Source organism: Amblyomma americanum, chromosome 6, assembly GCF_052857255.1.
Source record: "Amblyomma americanum isolate KBUSLIRL-KWMA chromosome 6, ASM5285725v1, whole genome shotgun sequence".
NCBI classification, from domain to species: Eukaryota; Metazoa; Arthropoda; class Arachnida; order Ixodida; family Ixodidae; genus Amblyomma; species Amblyomma americanum.
In genome coordinates this window covers 135194328-135207936 of record NC_135502.1, presented here as the reverse complement: position 1 = coordinate 135207936, position 13609 = coordinate 135194328, and the positions used below count along the sequence as shown (strand labels likewise).

Here is a 13609-nt window from a genome sequence, read left to right as displayed (position 1 = left end):
GATTACAACAATAATTCCTTTTCCCCTAAACAAAGTTCAAATTCCCTAGATCTAGGGGAAAATCCCTAGGGTTGGCAGCACTGCACAAGAATTACATGGGGTCGGAGTGCGCGGCGCCGGCGCGACCCGCCGTCCACCGCGCCGCGCGCGCCGACAGATCGCGGCTGGTGTCGAGAATAAGAGCGCGCCCGCAGCCTGCGTGCGATGGTAAAAAGGCTTCGCTGTGTGCTTTGACTCGTTTTTGCTGTTGAGTACCACTGTTTACCTCAGCCGTCATTTCGAACTGCCTACTGTCCTTTATCCTGCGATACGCAATGTCATCGGCGCCCATTGAATGCCTTGTGACCTGGGAAGGCAGAAAACAGGTTCTCCTCGTCGGTGGAGACCGCGAGAAGTCAGATGTAATCAATGCTGCCATGCTAGCAGATTCATGGGCTTCGTTGCAGTGCGACCGAATAGAGGTGTGTGCATTTTATTTTCATACGATATATTGCTGCTAACAAGGCAGCAATGTGGGCTAGTTGGTTGTACATTTGATTGGGATAACGCGCTACACACAGAAGCGGACACGTTTCAGTTGTCTTTTTTCTTGTGTAGCGCGTATTTCCCATCAAATATTGCTGCTATTTTAATCGCTCGGTGCTTTCGGGGCTCTTCCTCGCGCGCACGCGGTCGCGGCCGTAGTTGGTTATGCGCGCAAGGGCAACATAATATCGTGGCTGGTTCACATGCAGGCGACTGAGCGGCGCGTCGCAGCGAAAATTTACAACTTGTTGGAACCTCGCCGCTCTTCGCCTCGACGACTCGCAACAGATTTTTCCGCCGCGGCGGCAGGATTGGCTAGCATTTTCGCTCGCATGTGAAACAGGCTTTAGGCTGTGTCGAAAATTTGCTTTATAACCTTGAGACACAGGCGCCAAATGTATTTGGGTCATTCCACGCCAAACGTCCCAGATGTTGCGCTCGACCATCTCCTATTTGTTCGGAAAAATCCATAGAAACTAATTCCAGTGTGCGCAAGCAAAGCTTACATTATTTTTGTCAAAAAAATTTATTGAGCGCAGTTTCAACATTCGAAAAGGTGAGAAACCAGGCCCTGCTCAATAATTATTAAAAATCCAGTTTTTTAGAAACCACTGCAGTAATTTTTAAATGACATTTGCACACATTCTGGCTTTCAATAAGATTCGGAACATACAGTTTTGTATGGCATAAATGCTCCGAATCTGATAAAAAGCCGGAATCTGCAAATGTCGCCTAAAAATTTCTGGAGTGACTACTAAAAATTTGGACTGTTTGTTAACTGTTGAGCAGTGTCTGGTTTCTTATCTTTCTGCGCTCACCTACAAATAAATTTTTTTGGCAAAAATAATTTCGTCTTCTATTATGCACATTCGGATTAGTTTCCATGAATTCTTTTGAACAAATCAGATATTGTAGAGCACAGCATCTGAGACGTTTTGCCTAGAATTACCCAATTATTAGAGCATGTATCTTAGTTGTGAGCAAAAGATGAGCCTGCAACAACGATGTCTGTCATGCTGTTAACTGCAGTATATATGACGCTCATCTGGGGTCAGGCATTGCTCAACCTTCAGAATTTGGGCATCTGCAGCCTTTCACTCGTTAGTGTTACTTCTGGAAAGGTTCTGTTAACATGGGTTTTGCCTGTGTTACAAAAGTTAATTCATTTTATGCCCAGGACAGTCTTCCAAACAGATGGTAAACTAAAAGGTTTCAGCGTGCCCGCAGTGAAATAATTTGTGTAATTAGTTGTCTTCACTTTCATGTGTTTGTGGCTTCTGATTCACAAGGTAATTTTTGTTGTAGGTCTACAACTCACGTTTCGACACATATGTCGATGTTCCAGAGGGGCACACATTTTCTGATGGAGATAAAATAAACCTCGTTGGCAGTAGCAGCAGTGATGAACAAAACTTGCCACTCGAAACTGGGTGAGTAGGCCAGCTTTAAATGCTAGAACTATTACGTGGTACATTGTAGTAATGCACTTATGTTGCACCAAATTCTGTCCCCTGTCTTCTTTTTTTTTAGTACTGATGATGGACCATTGGTGTTGGCTCCCAGTTGTAGTGAGCCAGACAAGCGCCTGTTCACTGTTCAGCAACCGCTGTATGAACTGCCTCCTATTCCACTGGATATCAAGGCAGACATTGAGGGTACAACATTAGGAGAAGTGTCGAGTCGTACGAAAAACCGTATAGTGTCTTGGATCACGGCACATTTGCTGACAATTGACTGGTAAGTATTGCCTAGTATTGTTGCGTGCGCAATTTCTGATGCTACGCCTGCAATGTGCTCACAGGTACCCTGGAAAATTCTACGATCCTGCGGCCAAGGCTCTTGTTCTGAAGTATCCTGTCCTCAGGGATACGATTGGGACAGGTTATGTAAGTACATGAATCGCCATGCTTGCTTGCTAGTCACTCTAAATGAGGAATTGGTAATATTGGCACACAAAAACACTTTGGAAAATGATGCCTACTATAAATTTATAAAGTGAACCATCTTCTCAAACAAAAAAAAATTAGTAAATGCTTTGTGGTTCGTAGATTACAATTTTTTTTTCTGAAAAGCAGAGAGAAAAATTTATTTGCGATAAAATGACCGGCGGAGCACAATGCATGCAATGCACAGGTTTGTGTTCATTTCTTCGTCATGTCAGCATTTGTTTTTTCTGCTTTTGCTACATATTTTTCATGCATTTCATGGATTATCTAGCAAGATATATTTCCCTTGCTGCTTTCTTTCTTGTCAGGTGGCTCATTTTCTTGAGGTAACCTTATCTTGGATGGTTTTGTTCTCGTGTGCAACGTCACTGCTGTGCATGCTCATGGACAAATTGGCATACCAGAGTGTTCTGTGTAAGTGTATTGTGAGGTGTCAGGTTGCTGCACTTATTCATGAACAAAATTTTCTTGGCCATTGATTGGAAATGCACTACCATAGTTAAAGGGGCTCTGAAACACCTCCCGAGGACAGCACACAAACTCACCCAACCACTGCATTGTGTTTTTATTAGCAATAAAACCTGACCAAAATAATTCCCTTCTACATGCAGCAGAGAATCCACAATCACGCACGAAAGCTGGTAAGCCCTTTCCAGCGAATTTTCCATGCCTGCACCGTACTCTATCACTTGCACCTGCGTATACCAGTTGGGAGATGGTTATTGGTTAGATTCTTTCAGACGTTGGGCAGCTATGGCCACGGCCAATAAGCCGCGTTGCTCTGGGTAAGGAATCGGAGGAGCGCCTACCTTCCAGCGTGCAAAAAGGGCTGAGAGGAGAGGGAAAAGCGCGAAGATGCTGAAATTAAAATTTTGGCTACAGGTAACTCAGCTTTCGTGAAATGCATTAAAAAAATTCTTGCTGGACATTATTCGTGGTGTGGGGTGCTTTAACATTCCAGGCATATCTCAACTTTATTAGAGCCCCTTTCAGAGCCTCTTAAAAGTGCGGAAGTAAACTTTCTTGTGCCCGTACAGGCGTGCTTGAGGGCCCCTCATGCACAAGCATCAATCAAGAGCACTGCGTATTGTTCACAAACATCCTTGAGTCAGGCATTAAGTACAGTGCTAATAATGCACTGGGCAGCAGGTGCGTTCGGATTGCTCATGCATATCTGCTTTGGCTAGAACAAGGCAGTGCTGCTTTTAACTTTTCCTACAGTAAGCACAAGTGGCCACTGCACAGGCATATATGGAACCTATGCCCTCTTGCATCCCTTTCTCCAAGGCAAATCTGTATTTGTGACTGATGGCTGCTAGGTGGCCATTTCGGTCAGTTTGAATTTATAATGCAGTGGCACTGTTTTACAGGATTCATGGAGGGTTGCATTTAAGTACAAAATGGGCAATATCCGAAAATCCGTGGACAATGATCCTAATGTTGAAGAGGCGAGGAAGAAGTTTGGAAGGAAGGGGAACTTCCAAGACAAAAGTGGTCTGAAGAAGCAATGCCGCGTAGTAAGTGAAACTACAGCTAAACATTAGTATTTAAAACACTCTGAAAAGTAAAGTATTCTGTTGCACTGAGTTTGCGAAGGGGAGTTGCATTTTAAAATTTACTGTGATCATTGCACACAAGTGGGCAAGAAAATTATAATAATTGGGCTTTGTAATGAAGTAACAATATCGGCCCCCGTAAAGATCTTTCATAACAAGAAAAAATTTCTACCATCTTATTTTACTAACGAAACAAAAAACATAGCCATGAAAGTAATTGGAGGGCTTCAAATCAGTGCAGACTAGTTGGGCATGCATCTCTAAATGAAATGAGTAAAGAAAATATAACGAGCAGACCTGACTTAGACTTAAAGTACAATAACGTCAAAGCTGTAAAGTAGCTGCATTTGATGCAAGTTGGTGTTTCATGCTTAATTTGAAACCTTGCACAGAAGATAGCAAAAAATAAGAGCCAAACGATGACTGTTATTACAACTACTGAGGTTATACACTCGTGGCCATGTGAACCATGTCATGGAGTACCTTTGCTAGGCTTGAAACACCACCACAATCGTGGCAATGTGTACCTAGGTGGTCACTTGACGTGCTAGTAGGTGTTTCGCCTGGTCCACATATATTTTGCCACCGGTTTGTGGGGCCTGGTATGCCACCTTCCTTACATAGCCTGTATAGGAGGGATTCATTAGCAGTGCAACTGTCCCATTGGCTGTGCTGAGTCTGTTTTAGCAAAAATGTACATGAACTAGAGTTAACAGAACCATTCAGTTTTTAAATGAGCTTTGTGGATTAGAGGTATGCTGGAACATCAGATAAAAAAAACGCATTCTTCCATCATAGTTAATTGCATTTTTGATCAGTTTTGGGCATGCGCATATTGAATTTTTTGTCAAGATTCACCACGTTGCAGCTGTATATAATGCGCTACCTTAAGTGGGAAACCGCTTCACTGGCCACCTAGCACCCAGCAAATCGAACAGAGCGTGAATGCTGTTGCGAGCTTGCAACACTTACAAGCAGCCTGAGTGCACAGAATGCAAGGTGAACAATTCAGTGCTCGTGCTCGCATCTAGCCAAGTACAGGACTCTTCATATTCTTGCCTATGCCCGCCATGCTGCTTTCCTCTTATTTTGATGGTGATCGCACTTCAAGAGAGCGATATAGCATTCCTTAAGAAAGCTTGTACTGACATCACCCATGGCAGCTGGTCTTTCTTAGTAGTGGCACCAAGGGTGCTTTGCTTTTGCACAATATTGTGGGTTATAAAATATTTTTGTGTGTGTGGTAAAAATAACACTTTCTATAAGGTAACGCTAGCTTATCTGTATAGCTTAACTTAGTATTCCCCGTTAGCGTTCTTTGAAGGAGGACCCTTCATTTATAAAGGGCCCCATCAGCCTTTGCACTGGAGTCTATTTAAGAAGTACTTGCTGTTGGGCTAGCTTGTTCATACTATATTTAAATGGCACAAAGGAACAAAGACAGGAAAACAAGGGGACGCTCTTCCTGTTCCATTGTCTTCCTGTGTGTGTTCCTTTGCACCATTCAAATGTAGCAAATAGTTTCTCAAAATTAGTTCCATCGAGCACAGTGGTTGCTCAGTGATCTGTAGGTAATCACTTTTTTGGCACAAATCATACTGCAGCAATGTAACTGCTGATATTCAACAGTCATCGATCTATTTCTGGATTTCTTGAAGGGACCTGCATATGCATGGTTCTGTACTTTGCACACATCAAGCAAAACAAGACAAACAAAAACACAAGGTCTTGCAGCACCTTTAAAAAACTCTGGGCGGTTCCCCAAAGCTATCAAGGTCGGAAACTGTGGACTAGGCAGTTAATTACAATAGCTACAAAGGCATGCATTGGAGGTACTCTAGGGAATTAGGCTTTGGCTAAAGAAAGAGCACTTCATAAAGCTCAATACAAAAGCTGCAGAGTGCTGACAAGACAGACTGATATCCAGTTGTCAAGTTTTGCCGAGGTCATAGATCATAATCAGGATTTTAGAAGAGCAGGTCTGTGTTACCTAAATTATGCTAGGCCTTACTCATGATATTGTGCTCAACCGTATTAATGTTTTCAATATTTTCGTTGCAAGCCAAGAGACACCTTGGAAACTACAGTAGAAGAAGTTGATGGAGTCGTAGCTGCTCATGTAGACTTCATGGCAAAGGAGATGAAGCGGTGCAATCCAGATATACAAAAATTGAAAGTTTCCATGCAGACAACTCTCCCCTCAAGGAGAAAATGGATAAAAATAAACAGTCCATCAACGGAGGAATTGCTGGACAAGTATCCAGCCCTGACACTTCGGGAAATGGTAAGCTTCTAAAAAGTTGAGCATCAGGCTGGTTTACTGAAAAGGTTTTCAACAAGCAGTAATACTCATTCCATCCTTCAGGTTTCAGAGACATGAAAAATACAACCAGCTGCTGTAAGAGGCTAAATAAATTGAGAAAGCATTAGATTCAGTTGAAACATAAGCAGTGCTTGCACTAACCAGGATGTGGAGATAAATTGTAGAAGGTTGCATTTTTGAAAACAAAACAAAATGAGCAGGGAGGGGGAGTGTACAGTGCACTGTACACAGGTGTCTTGCATATCAGGGGAGGCGAAACAAGACGCATGTGTACTGCGTGTTGTCTGTGCATGTTAACGAATCCCAGTTGGTTGAAATTATCCAGAGCCTTCCACTATGGCGCGCCCCTTATACCCGAGTTGCTTCTGGACATTAAACTCTCATAAACCAGTCACCATATTTAGCAGTTCTGCTGAATGGTGGAGCAGTGGAAATGCACTGTCATATGAACTTTAATGGCCATCTTGCTACGACACTTCCCCCACGCCTGTTTTCACACACTTAAAGAGCACGTATCGTACACACTGGGGGCAGAAGCAAAAAATCACAGGCACTGCATGGTTATTTCACTGAAATTTGTCACACAAAGCAATCGGTGTTTATAGAGTTTTTCATTACATAAAAGCATGTTGATGGAGACACTGCGTTACAATTTTCATTGATTCTCCCTGCCATTAATTCTGACACATAATTATGATGGGCATTTCCTCCAATCTCGTGAAATCTAAATTAACGAGGTGTTACTGTGTTTGGTTATGGGGTGTCCACTGTTGGCAAAGGACAATGGTCACACAGTCAGTGGGAGACTCCTTTATTCTGCAGTGGGCATAGTTTGATGATTATAACACTGTGTTAGTGTTGTGATGGTGATGTATTATTACAGTGACTAAATATCCCAGTGTTGAATTTTGTAGCACCGGGGTTTTATTTGATTAGGTTCTCTCTCTGCTTGCTTTGAATTGTCAATCCGTTGAGACTGTACTGTTAACTTGTGGCTACGTTTTCATTCATAATTTTCAGATTCACCAGGAGTTCATGGAAATCTGCAAGGTTGACTTCGAACGAAAGTTACTTGGCTTCATAAATGGCCATGGACAAAGATTGTTCAGCATCCTTAAAACATCACGCACAGCACAAAAAATTTTCAGCGAGGTACAAAAGGCAATTGCTGACAGTGAAGGTGACGCAAAGAAATGTACGTTTTGAGAAATTGTTTATTCATTCTAATTTCATGCATTTTATTTTCTTGTTTCTGTAATTGTCCGCTTCTACGAATTTCCTTTTCCTTGCGCACAGATTGCTTTGCTGTTGGCGTACTTAAACTCCTACCACACTTAGTGAAAGAGGAGGCATTCTACCTAAGAGGACCGGTAAGATTTTACTTGATTTCCTGTTTGATTTTTGGCTTGCTTGAAAGTGCCTTGTTTTCTATAAATTCCATTTGATTACAGGACAGCTACCCTTGCATTGTCATGAATGACAAGCCGCATACTGCAACAAATGTGTGTGCAACATTCGAAAACATGAAAGTGGAAGCAATAGATGTGATAATTGGATTCGCCACAGTCATGGAAACATATTGGGTCATGAACATCGAATACTCCAAAAAAAACAAGAACACCTTTGCTGTTTTAGAGCATTTCTGTGGCCTAAAATCAAAGCCCCTGAAGCCAGTCACGCTGCGGGCGATTGCTTTGCTGGAAAAAGCCAATTAAGCCATTCCAGCAAGAAATAAACATTGCATCGTTTCAAGACAATTTGTTTGTCTGGTTCTTTTTGGAGCAGCCATATAAGCCCACTGCTTCATATTGCTTGTAACTTTTGTTAGCCAACATTCAGGCTGGTGGTTGCCTCATCAACAACAAAGCAGAGCTGCTTGCAAAAGGTGGTTGCGATCACTACTATCCAGGGTATAGTAAGTATTCCTAAAATTAGTTCCCGATACTACCTCCAGAGGTAGTAAATGCCACTATAGGTAGTTGCCGTTACTACATTAAAGGTAGCTCTACTTACTACCTCCAGAGGTAGTAAATGCCACTATGGGTAGTTGCCGTTACTACATTAAAGGTAGCTCTACTTACTACCCCAAGGGTAGTACCTGTTACTTAAGGTAGTACCTGTTACTACCTCCAGAGGTAGTAAATGCCACTATAGGTAGTTGCGGTTACTACATTAAAGGTAGCTATACTTGCTACCCCAAGGGTAGTAACTGTTACATAGGGTAGTTCCTGTTACTACCTCTCTGGAGGTAGTAACAACCACTACCTTGCAGTTACTACCTAGGTAGTAACATATGTGACAAGCAGTTACTACCCTAAAAGTTAGTAACTGCAACTACCTTTTTTTTTAGAGTGTAGGCCCGGAATACATGGTGCGTCTTTGAGGCGATTTTCGCCCGACGGCGCAGATTTGACTCCCGCCGTACAGAAAAACACCCGCCGCCGCCTATCAGGAACGGTTAGATTTTGACGTGGCGCGCGCGCGTCTGGAAGTGCCTGCCGGACTCACATCCGCCTGTCTTCGGCGGCAGCGGCCAGCCGTCTCACCGTCCTTTGACCACTTCGCACTGGTGAGCACCATGGCGACGTCGGCGAAAGCATCACGCATTGAATTTAACGATAAACTTATAGGCGCGATACAAAAGCGTCCCATATTGTGGGACAGCACAAGGAAATACTTCAAGGAGCAGAGAAAGAGGACGGCGGCGTGGGCCGAAGTGGCCAACAAAGTTGGATGTGACCCGAAAGGTACGGTTGCATTGCTACTAGTATTTGTAGCAAAACACAGTGCAATCGCTTTCTTAGCATTCGAACGCTCTGCATGCGCGCTTTTTAGAAGCGAATGTCAGGCTGACGGCGCTCACTCACTTCCCCACTGCTGCATGCCGCCACAGCGAACATGAAGGACCCAGTCTCCCGATCATTGCCTGCGTATTCCCCGCAGATAAAGAAACCTAAAGAACGAAAAGTGGTCTCTGCAACGATTCGCATTTCAGTCTACAGCGTCACGCTATCTAGCCGCAGTGTAACACTTGCCTGTTTGAGACTGCTTTCTTTGAAATGCATCTTGATACGTACATACGCATCGAGGTTGTACAGCGTGCTCAGTATTTATCTCTCCGTGTTGCAAACAATTTTTCTGAGCGAACTACGAGACTATTTCGGCTCCAAAAGTGACCTCAAGGTAGATTTTTACAGTGTAAGTTTATGTAAAAAGTAATTTAGCCTGGCAATTTGCCTGCATTTTCCGCAATCACCGGAAGAAAACTGCAGTTGGCTGCGGCAACACTTCGTCTAGGCGAGCGGATCGGCCGAATTGACGGGTGGCGGTGCCTGTGAAATCGGCTGAACTGCTCGCCCCGAAAATTGTACCACAGCCAAGTGCAGTTTTGAAGATTCCAGAAAATGCAAGAAATTTCCGATGTTCATTTCCTTGCCGACAAAACGCGGGCCATCGTAAGCTACTATGTGTGCATTTTTTGAGCCAAAATGTCGCAGTGGTTTGCGCAGAATGTTTTACAACCACATCAGATAAAAACTGAACGCGCGGTATATCCGCGCCAACTTGCATGAATAACCAACCACATCAATGGAATCCAAGATAATATACTGGCATGCTTGTGCAATAAACAGCTGTCATTGATATTACAAAAGTATTATATTTAACTGTTTTCTTTGATCGTAATGTGTGGTAATAAACCGAGGTTAATCGGTGCAATTCTACTTGCAGACAATACTATACAGGCACGGTGAAAGAGCCTTCGACATACCTTTACGAAGAAGCACCGCGCGTGGAAGAATGGTGCCCCAAGTGGCTCGGGAGCCACTGATGCAATGCACGTGAGGTGGTCGTATTTCCACATGATGTTTTTAAAAGATCAGGTGGATATTGGCAGGTATGTCCCCAATGCTTCGTGGTTACTTTTCGAAATAACTTATTTGCAAAAGGAGCCGAAAGGAAGCCGTGTGTAGCAACATAGGGGTGCTGGGCAGTAAAAGCATATTCTCACTAAGACCAAATGGCATAGAAACATTTGTACAGTAGATGTTGAAATTTCTGTGTTGTTATACACACATTTTTTTGCCCCATTACTAGGCCAATGAATTGCTGTGAGGGCTGTACTTCCAAACAAAAAGGAAAGTAATGAAACATTCGAGCATCCAAATTGTGAAATGCAAACTGTGTGGTGTTCCGTGTCATTTGATGTTTAATTTTTCTTTTCAGCACCTTCTCAAACAGCCACGTGCAGAACACTGAAACTGCAGCGTCGGTCCTGGAACCGATCTACAGTGAAACAGAAGGTGCAAATTTACATTCCAGTTATGCTGTTATCCACCTGCAAACACTGTCGTTGACAAATGCCCACACTTGGAATATAATGAGCCAGCAGTGAAGTCTCTCAGAGATGGAAATAATTTACTTCCGATGATGAAACATTGCAAGGTGGTTTAGTTAACAGCAGAAAGCTATCATTGCATGCACTGCGTTCAGCTTATGCTGAACACCATCTTGTCCTGTGTGAGCTCAATTCTTCGTGAGGGCTATGTTCTGAAATACATACTTTCATTTATGAAGAAGCAACATGGGAAGTTATTTACAAATCATTTTTTTCCCTTTGCGCTCTGTAAAATGATCTAAAAACCTTTCTGAGTGCTTAAGATTTGCAATTCTTTTCTTTCATCAAGATGGAGCGGAAGCTCCTGAAGATGGTGCTTTCTCTCCACCTGTGCCCTCGACAACAACCAGCCCAGAGCCACACTCAAACGGCAGCTCACAAGCCCCCACCGCTGCAAGAATCCTGGCAACCCCTCAACCTGGCACAGGAAAAAAAAGGAAAGAGAGGTCTCGGTGGCAGGACGACATTGATAAACTTGACGCCCTGATAACCGAGGACAACGACAAAGCATCAGTCTATGGGCAGCTAGTTGCCCACAAGCTGCGGGCATGCCCGAAGCATGCGAAACGGGAAATGGAAATGGATTTGCGTCAGTTTATAGCGAAGTATACATTTAACGACAACTCTAAATAAATTCAGATTGAAAGAAATTTGTCATGCTACAGAATACGTATTCACTGCATTATTTTTGTGTCCTGCTCGGTGGCAGGACAATATTGATAAGTCGACGCATTGATATCGGAGGACAAAGACCAGGCATCAGTGCATAGGCAGCTAGTTAACAACAAACTGCGACCACGCCCGAAGCTTGCAAACCATGACATGGGGATGGACTTCATTCACTTAATAGCCAAGTATGCATTTAATGACCAGCGTGAATAAATGCACGTCAGGTACTTTTCTAACAGACATCGTATAGTGACAATGGGTACTTTAATTAAAACGCACTATGGATTCTGCGGCACTGCAAGTCCAGTGCGAACCCACTGCCATGCGTTGTTGTAAGATCAAGCAGGCTACTTGACACAGCTTCACTTCTCCACTGCCCTGGGACGATATTCCCGTAATCATCCTCGGAATCCACATAGCCTGGTGGACAGCAGGTTGTTTCCTGGGCAGAAGAGATGAAGCTTGCAGAGCGCAACAAGCCAGGACAGCAAAGGTTGCATTTTTGGGTTGAAGGTTCATGGGCCCAAGCAAGATTCTCCAACGAGCTGTCAAAATGCCAAAGGCATTTTCCACGATGCACCTGCACCACATTTTGTAAAAACATGATTATTTGTAACTTTGCTATAGAATTACACAAGTTATTTTACTTCAAAGAAGTTTCTTTGAGGGCACTTCACCTATTAGTAATTGAAAGATTATCAAATGAGAGAACATTCACTGAACCTTGTTGAAAAGGTGCATACACACCAAACTTTACTGCTGCATTTACTGCTTCATTGCCTTGGTTCACCATAACACTAAATCATGCTGCCACAAAAGAAAGTGTGACACCGAATGAAAAAAAACGGGCTGTATTGCAGTTTTCTTGTTCCGTATGTGACCTGTGTATAAAGCCTGGACTCCATGTACGCGAAAACTCACGCGAACGCGAAGGCGACGGCGGCAAGCGACGAGCGACGCCGTCGCGCGAAGCAAAATGCATGTGTCGCTTGCCGTGTCGCTCGGATCTGCACCCACAGAAAATTTCGCTCGTCGCCCGGAAGTCCCCGACGCGACTGGCCAATCAGAGCCCCCCAAAGCCGTTTCCGGTTTGTCTACGGTTTCTCACGGGCACATCTCACGAAACCCGCCCGTCGTCTTGGTCATCGCCACCGTCGAGAAAATATTTGGTTTTGTAGCTGAGAGGCAGACCCGCATGATTTAAATAATTAAAACAATCTAGTTGTTGGGTGCGGAGGGCTAACAGCATTTGGAGCGGGCTACGCGAGCGGGCGTACTGCGGGCGTGTTGAGCCGCGGGTACCGGCGCTCGATCCACCGTGCCGCTGCGCTCCAACTGTGCAGAAACACTCGCGGTGCGCATTCTCACTGGTAAATTATAGTTTGGTCACTTACAATCAAACTGCGGTGACAGTTTATGGGAGTGTTTTTACTAAGCCGGAGTGCACAGGCACCGAACGAAAGCACACCTCCCCCGTGAACCCGTGATGTGACTTCATCTCCGCAAGCACGCCTTTGGCTATCTCCACTGCCGCTACACCGCTGCCGTAGAGGAAATATTCCTTTGGCCCTGACTGTGAGGCACACTCACAAAATTTTAAGACAGAGAACAGGTTACGGGCGTGTTTCTAAGCTTGAGTGCGCAAAGCACGGAGTCCGCTGCGCACGTCGCGGGTTCGCGTCGCCTGCCGCCTTCGCTTGCATGGAGGCTGCCCACAAGCGACGGAGCGAACGCCAGCCGTCGCCGCCGCCGTCGCCTTCGCGTTCGCGTGAGTTTTCGCGTACATGGAGTCCAGGCTTAACTGTGGTATCGAAACCACCATTTGGCTATTCAAGCCGGTGCAGCGTGACTAAAGGCATTCATTTTTAAACTACGCATTGGTTGTAGACAAATACTACGTGATGTATGTTTATAATGCCTCATGAATCATTACAAAGAAGAAAACACACTATATCAAGAGAAGGCGTTGAAAAACTTTTTTACGGGCCAAAAAGATAAGTATGTACTGCCGAAAACAATTTTCTCTTGCCTCCTTGTCACTCAATCACAGCATAAGATACTATATTGAGTCCTCGCTGTGCATGAAAAGCAGTGCAAGACCACTTGAGTTCGTCCTTCTTTTCCCCGCAACACAAATAAAACAGTGCCATATTTCTACAATGGTGTTCAATACCTTGCTCTGCTCAGCCGGTAG

General features: G+C 44.1%; 1 protein-coding gene across 1 annotated transcript; it reads left to right on the top strand.

Moving 5' to 3' along the window:
- The first annotated feature begins 314 nt into the window (after positions 1 to 314).
- LOC144095527 (uncharacterized) lies at positions 315 to 4015 on the top strand. The gene is made up of 5 exons (XM_077629229.1): positions 315 to 461; positions 1831 to 1955; positions 2056 to 2262; positions 2327 to 2411; positions 3842 to 4015. The coding sequence occupies exons 1-5, from the start codon at positions 315 to 317 to the stop codon at positions 4013 to 4015; spliced, it is 738 nt and encodes a 245-aa protein (XP_077485355.1).
- The last annotated feature ends 9594 nt before the right edge of the window (positions 4016 to 13609 follow it).